The 15,131-nt window shown below is 36.8% G+C and overlaps 4 protein-coding genes across 4 annotated transcripts; all 4 read right to left on the minus strand.

Moving 5' to 3' along the window:
- Positions 1-225: 225 nt before the first annotated feature.
- On the minus strand, positions 226-3,030 carry LOC107041464 (odorant receptor 13a-like). Its single transcript, XM_029126437.1, has 5 exons — positions 2,752-3,030; positions 1,196-1,798; positions 577-684; positions 362-514; positions 226-288 (listed from the first exon to the last, which is right to left on the minus strand). Exons 1-5 carry the CDS (start codon positions 3,028-3,030, stop codon positions 226-228), a joined length of 1,206 nt encoding a protein of 401 aa, XP_028982270.1.
- A 3,527-nt stretch (positions 3,031-6,557) lies between these two features.
- Positions 6,558-8,970, minus strand: LOC107040682 (odorant receptor Or2). Its single transcript, XM_029126369.1, has 5 exons — positions 8,692-8,970; positions 7,405-8,007; positions 6,927-7,034; positions 6,706-6,858; positions 6,558-6,639 (listed from the first exon to the last, which is right to left on the minus strand). The coding sequence occupies exons 1-5, from the start codon at positions 8,968-8,970 to the stop codon at positions 6,577-6,579; spliced, it is 1,206 nt and encodes a 401-aa protein (XP_028982202.1). The 3' UTR covers positions 6,558-6,576.
- Positions 8,971-10,182: 1,212 nt separating this feature from the next.
- Positions 10,183-12,214, minus strand: LOC114841398 (odorant receptor 13a-like). Its single transcript, XM_029126370.1, has 5 exons — positions 11,948-12,214; positions 11,298-11,900; positions 10,894-10,998; positions 10,683-10,835; positions 10,183-10,615 (listed from the first exon to the last, which is right to left on the minus strand). The coding sequence occupies exons 1-5, from the start codon at positions 12,212-12,214 to the stop codon at positions 10,556-10,558; spliced, it is 1,188 nt and encodes a 395-aa protein (XP_028982203.1). The 3' UTR covers positions 10,183-10,555.
- An 850-nt stretch (positions 12,215-13,064) lies between these two features.
- LOC114841399 lies at positions 13,065-14,720 on the minus strand. Its single transcript, XM_029126371.1, is given in 5 exon segments — positions 13,065-13,124; positions 13,192-13,344; positions 13,403-13,510; positions 13,804-14,420; positions 14,465-14,720. Coding segments are annotated over 5 exon segments (1,194 nt in total).
- Between the last annotated feature and the right edge of the window lie 411 nt (positions 14,721-15,131).

Genomic DNA, 15,131 nt, shown 5'->3' on the forward strand with positions numbered 1-15,131 from the left:
TATGCATTTGTTAACTATTAACGAATGAACATTTGGTGAAACCGAATAGACGCTAGACTGCAATCAAATCCATTTGTTAACAATAACTAATCCTGTCTATCAGTGAGCATGGCCATAAACCTTCCGGAAAAGATAATAGCTTTATTCACATATATACAGCGATACATCTCGTTTAGACTTATCACAAAATTAAGAAGATGAAAACTTCTATTTGGAGCTATAATTCTACGATTCTCGCTCGTCGAATGTCTTCAATAGGAAAAAGTAGGATACAGCTGTGTTTAATGTCTGCAATAGAAAAGTACACGCAAGACATAACACGAGATGTTTCTTCTCTTCTTAAAGAAGTAACAAGTTATACCATGAGAAACATATCCGTCGAAACAACCATGCAGTTGGCAGCGGTAATCTTGAGAGGCCTCTGTGTTAGAATCAATAAAATCGACGTCTTAAAATGTTGATATCTCGCACCCACCCAATCGCTGAAGTACAAAGCTTCCGACAACGCTTCACTCTGAACCAAACACATAAGATGGATGCTTGTTACTTCTATAGAAAAGAATGCAATGAACTTACCTCAACGGTCAGGACAGAGCCAGCCCAGCTATATATATAAGTTTGCATTATTTTCGTTCCACTGTAACCGATAATGAGAATATACCTTCCTAACGAAATTCCTGATGCCTGTAAAATATCAATGCAAAAATGTATCCACAAGTATGGAAGATTTCTTAAATTAATAGTCATTGCTGGGAAAAAAAACAGGGTGAATTGAATTAAGATCGATCTGAAGAGGATGTATAATTTCAACTATCAAGTCCGTCACAAATATATGTAAGAGAGTTTAAGGATTATATTAATGAAATGATTTTACTTTTGAATATGAAGATATTTCGAAAGACTCTTTGTTCCATGAATAAATTTTATGACTTGACGATTCTCTGGACTACGTCACTAAAAGTATAATAATTCCTCCAGAATTTACGAACGGAAAAATACTCGATTGGAGAATAGAAAACACCCAGAAAGAGGCATTAAATATTTTCGATTAAATGATGTAGTTTTCCCTGTTTGATGCCGCGCGATTACTTGAGAAAGATTCCCCACAGATCGAGTTGCGTAGAAAAATAAAAATATCTTGATTTTCATCCATAAATGTCTGTTTTACCCCAACCGCCCCTATAGAATTCCTTACTTGTGAAATTTGGAACAGTACAGTACATATCACAGCTGAATTTGTGATGATCTGCCAGACAATGATAGGGCCGTAGATTGTCTGTAAGCAGTCACAGCACTCTCTCAGCACCAGAGATTTTGTAACCCATTCGCGTATGAACTCAGCCTGATTATCCGTCGATTTCAAATTCATCATCTGATAACCCAGAACTCGAAGCTGTCCGGTTATGTGAAAAATATAATATCCAAATAGTGAATCGACACCGCATGTAACAATACCTAAGCACAATATATTATAGGTTTCGAATATATACGTTGCTATGTACACGACGCCTCCAGGATATATTTCCCATGGGTACAAGGCGGGTACCGGAAGTATGTATTTTATGGACTGTACGTTGTGTCGAATTTGAACAATTATGGAAATGATAGGAATGAGGAAATACATCAAACAGCCACTATATACAAGAATGGTTAGGATCCATGTTAAACGGCCGAATCCGGTTACTCTTTCGAGCACCAAGTATCGTAAATTATCATCGGCCAAAAACTTTGTATGGTGGTCAAGGAGAACTGTATGCACTTCAGTCGACTTTTTTTTATAGAATGTGAAAAGAAAAACCTGAAAATAATAGAGCAATTCCATGAAAATGTTTAGAATATCACCCCGGAATTTGATTGAGGGAGACGGGGGTAAAACGGGATTGTCGAGTGACGCATGAGATTATGCAATGAGGCAGGTTGGACCCTTGGAATATAGAGAGTATTGCTTGATTTCAGAAGTATGGAAAATGTGGGTGGCGTAGAAATATTTTTACAACGGCTCAGAGATTATAACAAATTATACCTTCATTTCACTTTATCCCACTGTGCATTTTACCTCGTACTTCCGTTTTACCCCACTCTTCTCGAATCGTGTAACCTATTTTATGGATTTTTTCTCTGAATTTTATTTGAAAAATGTAATACATTTAGGATAGACTCCTTACACACTGTTAAAAATTTTCGTCTGAATTTTCCGTGGCAAATCCAGGAAATTTTCATCGTGTTTGATTTCCACCGAAATTTCAGGAAATATTGTCATTCAAAAATCAGATATTCCATTAATGTTCGGTTCAAATGATCTGATAATCAATAAACTTCTTCATTTTTCAGTTAAATTGTTCCGTAAAAATTCAGAAAAATCAGGAAAATTCAGAGAAAAATTAAAAATTCATATAATTTTGTTTCTGGTCATTCATTTTTCATTAAAAATTCAATGTTTAAAAATTTCCAACAGTGCGCTGTTGACAAAAAATTGTCATTGTATGGACAATTGAGTAGTTATTTTTGAAGGAGAGACATACAATTCAATGAAGGAGCAAAATTTTATGCAATTTCACGTTTCCGAAAGAATTCAAGTGAATTAAAATAATTTCAAGTAGAAATGAGATGAATGAATTTTCCAAATTTCCACTGAACGATCAGAATGAAATCTATTCTTTAAATTTTCGATAGAATTTCACTCATTAAAAATTATTGTGGATAATTTCCTGTGGATATTTATGTCCATGTATGAAAAGATAGTTACATTACCTTCAGAGCTATCGACAGAAAGCTCGTTCCTAGAGAAAAACCTTTAACCATGAGGCTGATACTTGTAATATTGGCAATAGCGAAACGGAAAAGCATGATACTCAATACAGTAGTGGAAGTTATAGCGACAATGGGTATGGCACGATAGAAGATACTTGGATTAGGAACCGGCCATGTTCCAGTAAAAAGCATCCAATATTTAACATCGCTCGTGTACTTCTGGTATTCTCTGAATTTGATTTTCTCTTTAATTGTCCTCTCAGAAGAACCGATATCCATGCTGACGAATTATTTATATTCTATGAAGTGGAAAAGCGTCCACTCTGCGGTAAAAACTTGATGGCTGTGATATCGAACAAGAGCCTCCTTGGAAACTCATTTTAACTCATTTGTAAAAAACGACTTGTTGATTGTTCTTGATTGTTACAAAGTGGGTGAATAATGAAAGGTTGCCAATGAATGTTATTTCCTATATGATTGAATCGACTCGTTGAATGCCTTGCGCACTCGCATAGTAAAGACAGGGTCGCGTATTTCGTTGCGAAGGGGCTGGTATAGTTTCTCGTCTTCGTCTGTCATCTCAGAAACCTACGTGCAGTATCAAGTTGAAAAAAATATCTCGAATTATGAGTAACCACACGGTAGCCCAACAGAAGAATTTTTTATGGCAAGTGAATGGGTGGAGCGACACAATGTGGGTAAGGATAAGTGAAATGACTGTTGATATGGGTCTTTGCGTCGTCCTGTCTCGGTTTTTGCGGTGAAAGATGAAACTTGTGTGTCGACTTACTTTTGCACGAGTCTTCAGGCCTGTAAATTTAGAAAAATTCGAGCTACTGGCTGCGGGTTTCTTCTCATCATATTCGTTTCGCGGAGATCACCGAAAAATTTCTAGTTTTAAATGCTGCAGATACTTTAATTTGTCTCAACCGACGACAAAATTCGATCCGCTAGTCCTTCAAAAAGTTTTGACGTCCCATTTATGACGTCATTGAGGAGACATTTATGGCGGCTGTCACAATTCCCCTCCCCCTCCTCTAGGATCGTCACAATTTGTAAAAAAAAAATGACACTCATTTTTCATCTAAATAGATGCAACTTCAGTTTTTCTTTATCACTTTTTATTTGAATTCATTTCGTATCAGCCTAATGTGCATTTTGAACCGAAAAACACGGTAATTTTTCATTTCTAGAGATGAAAATATTTTTTTTATTTATGATCGTCACAAATTAGAAATTAGTTATGACCGGCATTATGCATCTATATAGAGATTTTGTCAACAATTTGTTTGCTAACTATTTGTGACCATCGTTTGTAGTTAGAAAATTTATGCGTCACATGACCGTCATTTTTTGGTGACGCGGTCTCAAAAATGACGGCATGGATGATGTCATGAACGTCATTTAGCATCTCTAATCTCTCTTAAACCCTACCGAATTCGTCGACATGAATTAAACGGTGGTATTGCGTGTTGGCTACTGCTTTCCTTCGTTTGAATAGAAGAAAATGGGGAACTGCGAGTCAAGAGACGAAATAGGAAAGCGAAAGATGAGACTGTGGTGTCAGATTGTTCTATGTAACGCGAAATAATAGACGAAGGCGCTCGACGAAGGTGTGAGTGACAAGAAGAGGTCCTCCACTAGAAGGGAACCCATCAACCTGATGGCTTTTACTTAGTGCCTCGGTGATCCCTGGGTTGCGTAATTCGCAGCAGGAAAGCATGTGTATGATCTCATACATTCATACTCGCATTATATACATGAGTGTGTGTATTACAAAGGGAATGTTTGGGTCACATGTACTGGGTGGAATGATACGTAAGAGTCGGAGGGGGTGAAGTACACAACGGATAATATTCGCGGTTTTCGATAGATTCAAATGAAAGATCGTGAAAGATTTTGTCGGTTACCTCAGAAATTTCTTGTAGTTTGGCCATTTAATGCAGCTGTTTATTGACTTCCATTAAATGCGGTCCCTCTTATCATCTCGACCTGCAACTAGTCCGGTGAATTTTCCTGGAGGAACCCCGTTTGTAAATTCGCTCCAGAAGGTGTCTGGTGTAATAAGAAAAATGATATTTTGGTGGCAGTGGCAGAAGTCCGGCTTTGAAAAATACTGTCGAGATGAGGGAAGGGAATCTCTGCTTTCCAGGACTTTCGATGAATACTGCATTAAAGAAGGCACCAACTTCAATTGAACTAGCACTTTACACAAAGATTTTAACATCGCGATTTAACGCAAAGTGTGAACTTCGCGATTTCTCGTGAAATTTAGACTTCAATTTCAACTTAACTAACGTTTTACACGAAGACGTTAAAATCGCGATTTAACGCAAAGTGTGCACTTCGCGATTTCTCGTGAAATTTAGACTTCAATTTCAACTTAACTAGCGTTTTACACGAAGACGTTAAAATTGCGACTTAACGCAAAGTGTGAACTTCGCGATTTCTCGCGAGGACAAGTCTAGACTTCAATTTCAACTTAACTAGCGCTTTACACAAAAATGTTAACATCGCGTTTTAACGCGACATCTCAGAAAGCCCTGTACACTATAAAGTTTATGAAAATATTTTCAACTATGAATAGTCAAGGGTAATCAAACGGAATATCATTTCCTGGAAAGTAAGGGTAAGGAAACGACTGTTGACGTGGGTCTTTGCTTCCTTCTGTCTCGGTTTTTGTGGTGAAAGATGAGACTTGAGTGTCGACTTACTATTGCATCAGTAAGCTAATTTCACGAAATTCAAGCCACTAGCGATCCATTTCTCCTTATCATATTCAAGTTTAAAAAACTCGATCTACTTTTTCTCAACAAGTTTGTAGTAGTTTCCTTCACGCTATCTATACCTTCCTACATCTCTCTCAAATCCCACCAAATTGCTCAACATGCATTCAATTGTGGTATTGCGAGTTGGAGAGAGCTTTCTTTCAACTTTCGTGTATAGAAAATATGGAGACGAAATAGGAAAGCGTAAGACGAGACTGCGGTGTCAGACTGTCCTATGCGTCGTGAAATAATAGAGGAAGGCGCTCGGCGAAGGTGTGAGTGACAAGAGATCCTACACTGAAATGAAACCCATCAACCTGATGGTTTTTACTTAGTGCCTCGTTGATGCTTGCATTGCGTCATTTACAGAATGGGAGTGTGTACAATCTTATACATTCATACAGACATTTCGCGCGTCGATGTGTCATATGGACTGGATGAAATGACACTAAGAACAGATTGGTTGAGTGCGATAAAGACATTGGATAATGGTTGTGTTTTCGCATGTGTAGGAATGGAAGGAAATTATCTGAAATCTATTGGAAAATACACTGTTAGAAATTTTTTGAAATTTCATGGAAGATATAATAAAACTTATGAGGGTGAAATTGAATCGGGTTCAATTTTCAGTGGGAGTGAGATGGAAACTTCACAACTTGATTGAATTTTCAGTGGAACGTGAAACAAAATGACATGAATTCAGTGGAATATTTAGAAACAAAATGACATGAATTTTCAATTTTTCCCTGAATTTCCCTGATTTTTGTGAATTTTCAATCGATTATTTTATTAGCTTTTAGTTCCTTTGAACAGGAAATCAATAGATATTTGATTTTTGAATGACAAGATTTCCTAAAATTTTTAACAGTGTATGATTATGAAGACATTTCTTTTGTATCTAGAAGAAAAGCTCCATATTTGTCCCAGGAATTTTCCAATAAACTACAGTTCGTCAAGATAATTGAATGTTCATAATCATGGAAAACTAGAATAACATTTTTATTATGAAACAAACAACAATGCGGAAATTCACTTGAGGTCAATCACAAATTGGGGATTATGATGCTTTCTCCTCAAACGTCTGCAGCAAGAAGAAGTACGATACGGCTGTGTTCAATGTCTGTAGCAAAAAAGTACATGGGTTAGACAGACGGCTCATCTGCTCAGCGAAAATGTTATTGTATACCATTAGGAACATATCGAGGGAAATATAGACGCAACCCGCAGCTACGATTACGAGAGGCTTTTGCGTCAGAATTATTAAAACTGAGGTCCTCAAACGTTGACATCCATTACTCACCCAGTCACAAAAGTACACGGATTTTCCCAACGCTTCACTCTGATTCCAACACATCCAATTACAGATGATAATTGTAATTTCCAGAAAGGAAGTTATGGTTAACTTACCTCAGCAGTCAGACTCGATCCAGCCCAACTATACAGATAAGTCTGCATTATTTTTGTTCCACTGTAACCGAAAATGAGCAAATATCTTCCTATAGAAATGCCTGACACCTGGAAAATAGTGGAGGGAGATTGTGATCCGTTTATTTATTAGTGAAAGAGCTGTTAACTGAATTTTTAAAGAATATCTCAGAATTCCAGAGATCATAGAATTTTTCAGCGAATAATTTTTGAAAAAAAAAATTACAGATACACAAGGGGAAGTTATTCTCGTGTTCTGAGGTCTGCAGTCTGTTATTCTATGTTTTTTTAATCATTTTCAGTAATCAACTGATAGTTGAGAATGGATCAAACCCTTTGGCCACAGAAAAAAATTCTATAAAAAAGGTGTCAAAATTTTTTTTACTTAAGTCTGAGATATTCTTGGAAAACTCGTCACTACTTCATAACAGAATTGTAACTCAAATTCTAAATAACATACATGCGTAACTTGGAATAAGACGGTACAAATTACAGTTGAATTTGTTACAACTTGCCACAAAATGATGGGTCCATAAATTGTTTGTAACATTTGACAGCACTTCTTCAACACTAAGAATTTCGTGACCCATTGGCGTACAATCGCGTTATGATCGTCTGTTGCTTTAAAATTGATCATTTGTTCGCTGAGAACTCTGAGCTGACCGATGACAAAAAAAATGTAGAACTCAAATAGTCCGTCGATTCCAAGAGTCACGACACCTATAGCTATGACATTATACGATTCGTATATAAACGTCAATATATAAAGTAATCCTATATCGTGTGTGTTCCACGGGTAGACAGCCGGCGTTGGAAGTGTGTATTTCAAGGGACGAATGTTCCTACGAATTTGAGCTACAAAGAGTAACATTGGGCCGATGATACAAAAGACACAGCCAAACAGGACACAAATTGATAAGATCTTTGTTAGACGTCGGAAGCCAGTTAATTTTTCCAAAACAAAATATCTTGAGTTCTCGTCGGCTAGGGACTCTTTATGAAAACCGTCCAGTATTGTATGTATCTCCAGCAATCTTAATCTGTGGAATTTGAAAAGAGCCACCTGAAAGGAATGTACAAATGAAACGTAGATATCCCTTCCCTTTGAGTCGGGAAGTTAATAATTCAAAATTATTACTCAAGACGCTATTTCCGTTACAGACAACTCATCCCGGACAATTCATCCCGAACAAATTCATGCCGCGACAAATGAAAATAATGAAGAAAATGGAACGAAACTGTCTCGAAACTCACCTGCCCCCGTCCCAAACAAATAATTTAAAATTACTACACTGATAGAAAGGATTAGTTATTGTCAACAAATGGATTTGATTGGAGACTAGGGTCTATTCGGTCTCATCAAATGCTCATTTTAATAGTTAACAAATGGAGATTTGAGGAATCTTGTTTGACTCGACATTCACCTTTCAAGTAAACCTTTCGTTAACTATTAACGAATATTTATTTGGTCGCATTCAACTCTACCATTCGTTAATAGTTAACGAATCTCATTTGGAATAAATGAATCATTCTATCAGTGTATTAAAGACCCTATTACCGTTATAACCTTTCTCAGGTTCTATTAGGTGAATTCATGCATTTTTTTACTCCAAATAAAAATAATGAAGAAAATTGAACGAAACTGTCGTGAGATGAACTGGTTTGGGAATGAAATTGTTTGGTATTATAATTTTCGGACCCGGCCCCTTTCGCCCCTCCCCCCAACCCGCCATAAATATCACTGTACCTTCATAGCTACCGATAGAAAACTCGTTCCAAGACTAAATCCTCCCACCATAACGCCAATATTTGTGATGTTGGCAAAGACAAATCGAAACTGCTGAATACATATCAAACTAGTGGAAGTGAAAACCAAAAAAGGTAGGGCGCGATAAAAGAAATTAGCATCCTTGATTGGCCATGAACCACTGAAATATGCCCAATATTTAATATTGCGCCTAAACCGATAGTACTCCTGTAGTTCGATTTTCGTTTTTTCTGCCCTCTCCGAAGCACTGATGTCCATATGTACTAATTATTTGTATTCGCTGAAGTGAAAAAGTGCATACCTTATAGTGGAACCTTCATAAGTTTATCAGCGGAGATGGATGGGACTAGTAACTCATGGTATATTCATAGCAGTTTGTAAATTGATTGTGATTACTCGTTAGGAAACGATTTTCTAATGACTGACTACTATACACTATGTTATCTCATCGACTCGTTAAGTGATATTATCGAGCTAAAGACAGGTTCGCTGATTTCTCAGCGGTTCCACCGGTTTAGTTGCTAGTAGCACTGTCCGCGAGACGAGACCAGACGAAATAGTGAAAAGTCTCGTTTGGGTTTCGTCGGTCTCGTTTGATTGAGATAGAATGAGAAAAAAATCACTGTCAAAAGTGATTGATCACGACAGTCAAGGGCCATAAGAATTATACATCGTGAGAATTGGGACTCGGAAGAGTCAAATGTCACAAAAAACCTGCGAGGAGTTCGATTTGTACAGTATTGAATAGGTGGTAGGGATAAAGTGGCAAAACAGAGTCTTCAATCATTAGTATCCCTTGACCAAGGGGTACGATTTTAATCAATCAACCTTCATTTTAAAGCTTCTAGAGAAATCGAAAAATAATAATAATCGAAAATTTTTATTTTGGGGGAAGATTGATGAAATAATATAAAAATTGCAATTTTGGAAAATTACGAGCATTTTCTATAAATAATTTATTAACAATAAATTTTCTATTATAAAAATTATTTGTTCGAAATCGTAACAAATTTATTTATATTCAGTATTTTACCAAAAAACAATTTCATGTCTAAAAACGAGGCTTATGAAAGTTTGGATAATCTCAATTGTTTATTAATCAAAAATGAATATTAAACAGAAAAATAATTCTGTGCAAATTGTAATTTGAGTGACGTCAAATTAATAGACAAATTTAATGATTGACAATGGTTGAATCTGTATTGTGTTCTGTACCAAACCGTAAAAGATACTCGGATATCCTTAAGGCATGGTCCATGAAGTTCGATAGATTTGTGCCTTATTAGTTGGTCCATTTTCCAATCGGAAATCGATAGAAATGAGAGGGGGAAGTCCTGCATAGAGAATACTTCGTATGCCATTACACCGCTACATACAAAGGAAAATAATGGCTAGTGCGCTTCTTGTTGCCCACCCTTCTTCATCTTTTACCGCTGAGAATCGCTTATCGAAACAACCGAGTAGTCATCGTTTTCCGGGAAAAGAAGGGAGTGAAGTTCTTTCTGGGGAAGAAAAGTATAGAGTAATCAAAAAGCAATCATGTCAATTATGGCAGAATTTTTTTTCCCTTCTCGGAGAGCAGTCGTTGATTGACTTCCGTGAGATACACTTCGTCTCAGTATCGCTCACTGCCATACAGTCTTGACTTACTGGGAGTTTGTTACATAGGATCTCACAGGTTACATATTTTTTATTTTATCATATTCCATTATTTGAGTCTAATGTTTTCACGAAACACTTGGAATCAATAATCATTCTTCCCATTCGCCACACAGATGATGTAGATGACCCTTTGTCCAACGGTTACACGCAGTAGCAGACTCATGAATAATGAAATACAGGATTATTGTTCATTATCGAAAGCTTGCAATAAGAAAAAGTAGGATAATGTTGTATTCAGAATCTGAAAAACGTATAGCAATTCATTACACTTAATTCGATTCTCAATTAATTCGTGTTCATGAACATACTGCTGTGACCAGATTAACAGAGATGAAGACGTAGCTGCAGGCCTTCAAACGAATGGGTCTCTGCATGAGAATAATTCGAACGTGATATCCAGCGGATTTCTTTCCAAGATTTTCCCATCCTGTCCCATAAACCTCATTCCGAAAATTGTCACACTGTAATGAAGAGAATAATTCGTATAAATTTATACTCTCATTAGGTAGATCCGTTCACCTCTGTTGTGATAAGAGTTCCTGCCCATCCGTATATCAAAGTCTGTAGCAATTTCACGCTGATATATACAAAAAAAAATATCTGTTTCACGGATATTGTCTTCATCTGTAAAACATCGTAAGTTAGCACAAGTGGAAAAAGCAACATCGTTCTGCGATTGAAAAAATGCTTGAGAATGAGTTTTGCTCATGCTCAGACTATTTTGAGCGTGTTTGAGCTAGCTTGAGCTCAAAACTCTTGGAAGTTATGATTAACGTGAAGTCTACATGATGAGTTTGGGATGGAGTATCCAAAATAAAGTAACCAAATTTCCTTCCAGAAACATAAAACTTATCGCAAAGATATAAGCAAGGAAGATAAGAAATCATGAATCAATGGAAATATTCATAAGACTGATTGATCACCTGACTGATTTGGAATATTAAACAGCACAGAATGATGGCAGTCGTCGCCATCATTGACAGAACAATGGGCCCATGTATGGCTTGCAACATTTTACAACAGCGTATCAATCTCTGATGTATATTGATGAGTTTTTGCAAATGTTTCTCATAACCAGTCTTGAACGTAAAATGTCTCATCTCATAAGTCAAGGCTCTTAGGTGGCCGATGATTTGAGAAGAATATAAAGCAAAAAGATTGTCGATACTAGCCGTAATAGAGAATAAACAGAAGCACCCATAACTCTCCATCACATAGTGAAGTACATAGAGTGCACTTCCACCTGGGATATGATACGGGTACACAGCAGGATAGGGCAAAAGATAATGAATTGGTGTTACACCATGACTGTATTGATTGGCCATTATTATGAGGGGTGTGATGAAGTACATTCCAACGACAGTGAAAGCCGAACACATCAGAAGCACGGAGAGTACTTTAAAAAACTTGAAAGAAGATAATGTTCGAGACAGTAACTGTTCATCTTCCTGTTGCCTTCTTAAGAGTTCATTTATTGTACCATTCAGCTCTGTGAGCTCTTCACGATGTACTAGATAACAAATCATCTTGAATTTTTACGTTTTTAAACGTCTCAAATCTGAGCTTCATAGACTGAAAAGTAAGACAATACCTTCACAATGCCATTGAGGTAGCTCAGAGATATGCTCGTGCCTTTCATCACACGATTCAAGTTATGAATATTGACACAGGCAAAATTCATAGTGGTACAAAAAATCATGAAGGGTGCGAAACCGATGAAATATGGAAGCAATCGGTAAAACATGCTCGGTTTCTCTGAAGGCCATATTCCACATATTATTGCGAGACGTTTCACACTTTCTGCATATGATGTGTAACTTTTTAGGAGATCTTTACCCATAGTTTCGACTGTGAGCCATCAACTTGTGAGGTTCAGATTCTGGGAGTCATCTATATCCTTCACTGAATCAGATTATGTTGAATTAGTGATGAAGATAATTTTCTCTCATCTATCGACGATTACACTGGATGCAGTCAATTTTCAAAAATGGTTTATGATGATTGTCGAGAGTAATTGGGAAATTACCCATACGTGAAGTTAATTATCTTATAGTCGTCAGCTGTAATTCATAGTTTGGACAGTTCACAGTTACACTCACACGGGAATACTGCAATATTGTTACTGACCTCTAGTGTTGCACAGTAAAGAAGCTTGCAAATTTTGGACTATTTTTGCAACAACAGCAACAGCAGTAGTATTACTGGAGTGACATGAAATATATAGTTTTTCGAATTATCCTCCACTACTTCCCTTGATCAATAAATTTTAATAACAAAAAATACGAGGACGCCGAGTATCGTGACTTACAACTAGTTTGTTACATGGGATCCCCCAAGTTACATACTGTTCATTTTGCCCGGTGGCTTGGCGCAGTGGGTAAGTTCGTTGCCTCACGTGCGAAAGGTTCCGAGTTCAAAACCCGGCCGAGTAGAATGGTGAGATCTAACCATTTAAAGTCTTGATCATCATCGCAGCATACCCTCACCGGGTCAAAGCGATGTAAAATAACGATAAAAAAAATACTTTTCATTTCATTACATTTTATTTTTTGAAGCTAATGTTTTCATGAAGCAATTAAAATCAATAAACATTTTTAATCATAAGAATCATTGTCATTCGCCACACAGATGATGGCCTTTTGTCCAACAGTTTCACGCAGTAGGGCAGCCATGAATAATGAAATACAAGATTATTGTTCATCATCCAAAGTTTGTAATAAGAAAAAGTAAGATAATGTTGTATTCAGAATCTGAAAAACGTATACTAATTCATTACACTTGATTCGATTCTCAATTAATTCATGTTCATGAACCTACTCCTGTGAGCACATTAACTGAAATGAAGCTATAGCTGCACGCCTTCATTTGAATGGGTCTCTGCATGAGAATAATTTGAACGTGATACGCAGCAGTTTTAGTTCCAAGTTTTTCCCATCCTGTCCCATAAACTTCATCCCGAAAATTTTCACACTGTAATGAAGAAAATAATTCGTATTAATTTGTACTCTCATTAGGTAGATCAATTCACCTCTGTTGTGATAAGAGCTCCTGCAAATGCGTATATCGTAGTTTGTAGCAGTTTGACGCACATAAATCCAATGAAAAATACCATCTGTTTCACAGATATAGTCTTCATCTGTAAAACATGGCATGTTAGCACAATTAGAAAAAGTAAGATATTTCTGTGAAAAGAAATGTTTGAGAAAGGGTTTTGCTCGCGCTCGAGCTGATTTGAGCTTGTTCGAGATAGCTTGAGCTCAAAACTTTTAGAAGCTATAGTTAATGTGTGAAATGCATGATGGTTTGGAATAGAGTTTAAGTTTGCACCCAATCCCTCCCCGAAAAATAAAACTTACTGCAAATACATAAGCAAGGAAAATGATGATGAATAATGAATCAATGGAAATATTCGTAAGACTGATTGATCACCTGACTGATTTGAAATATTATACAGCACAGAATGATAGATGTCGTCAGCATCATTGATAGAACGATGGGGCCATGTATTACTTGCACCATTTCACAGCAGCGTATCAATTTCTAATGTATTGTTACAAGTTTTTTGAACTGTTTCTCATAACCAACCTTGAACGTAAAATGTCTCATCTCATAAGTCAAGGCTCTTAGGTGGCCGCTGATTTGAGAAGAATATAAAGCAAAAAGATTGTCGATGCTAGACGAATTGGAGAAAAAAACGAACAATTCATAACTCTGCATCACATAGTGAAGTAGATAGAGTGCACTTCCACCTCGGATATGGTATGGAAACACAGCAGGATAGGGCAAGAGGTAACGAATTGGTCTTACACCCTGAATATATTGATTGGCCATTATTACGAGGGGTGTGATAAAATAAATTCCAAGGACAATGACAGCCGCACACATCAGAAGCACGGAGAGTGCGTTGAAAAACGTGAAAGGAGATAATATTCGAGATAGTAACTGTTCATCTCCCTGTTGCTTTCTGAAGAGTTCATTCATCGTATCAAGCAGTTCTATGACCTCTTCACGATATATTATGTAACAAATCACCTTGAATATTGACGCTGTTAAACATCTGAAATCTGAGTTTCATAAAATGAAAAGCAACGCAATACCTTGGTAATGCCATTGAGGTAGCCCAGAGATATGCTCAGGCCTTTTATCACAAGAGTTAAGTTATCAATATTGACATATACAAAATTCGTTGCGGCCCAACAAATTATGAAGAGTATGAAACCATTAAAATACGGAAGCAATCGGTAAAATATGCTCGGTTTCTCTGAAGGCCACATTCCACATATTATTGAGAGACGTTTCACACTTTCCGAGTATGATGTGTAACGATTCAGAAGATCTTTCCCCATACTTTCAACTGTGAGACATCAACTTGTGATATTCACTTTCTAGAAGTCATCTATATCCTTCAGTGAATCAGATTATGTTGAATTAATGATGAAGATAAGTTGCTCTTGACACTGGATGCAGTCAATTTTCAGAAATGGTTTATAAGGATTATTGAGAATAATTTGGAAATTAGCCGTACGTGAAGTTAATTGTTCTTATAGTCGTCAGGTGCACTGATAGAACGGTTTAACGAATCGCGGTAATAGTTAAGAAGCCTCGTTTGGTGCAACTGAATCGTTCCACCTTTTCTATCAGTGTGTATTCTATAGTTTGGAGTTGACAGTTGGACTCGCATGGGAATTCTGCAATATTGTTACTGGACTTTCGTGTTGCACAGTGAAGAAGCTTGCAAATTTCGGACTATTTTTGGA

Source organism: Diachasma alloeum, unplaced genomic scaffold, assembly GCF_001412515.2.
Source record: "Diachasma alloeum isolate Michigan unplaced genomic scaffold, Dall2.0 Dall_scaffold_00179, whole genome shotgun sequence".
Taxonomy (NCBI): Eukaryota; Metazoa; Arthropoda; class Insecta; order Hymenoptera; family Braconidae; genus Diachasma; species Diachasma alloeum.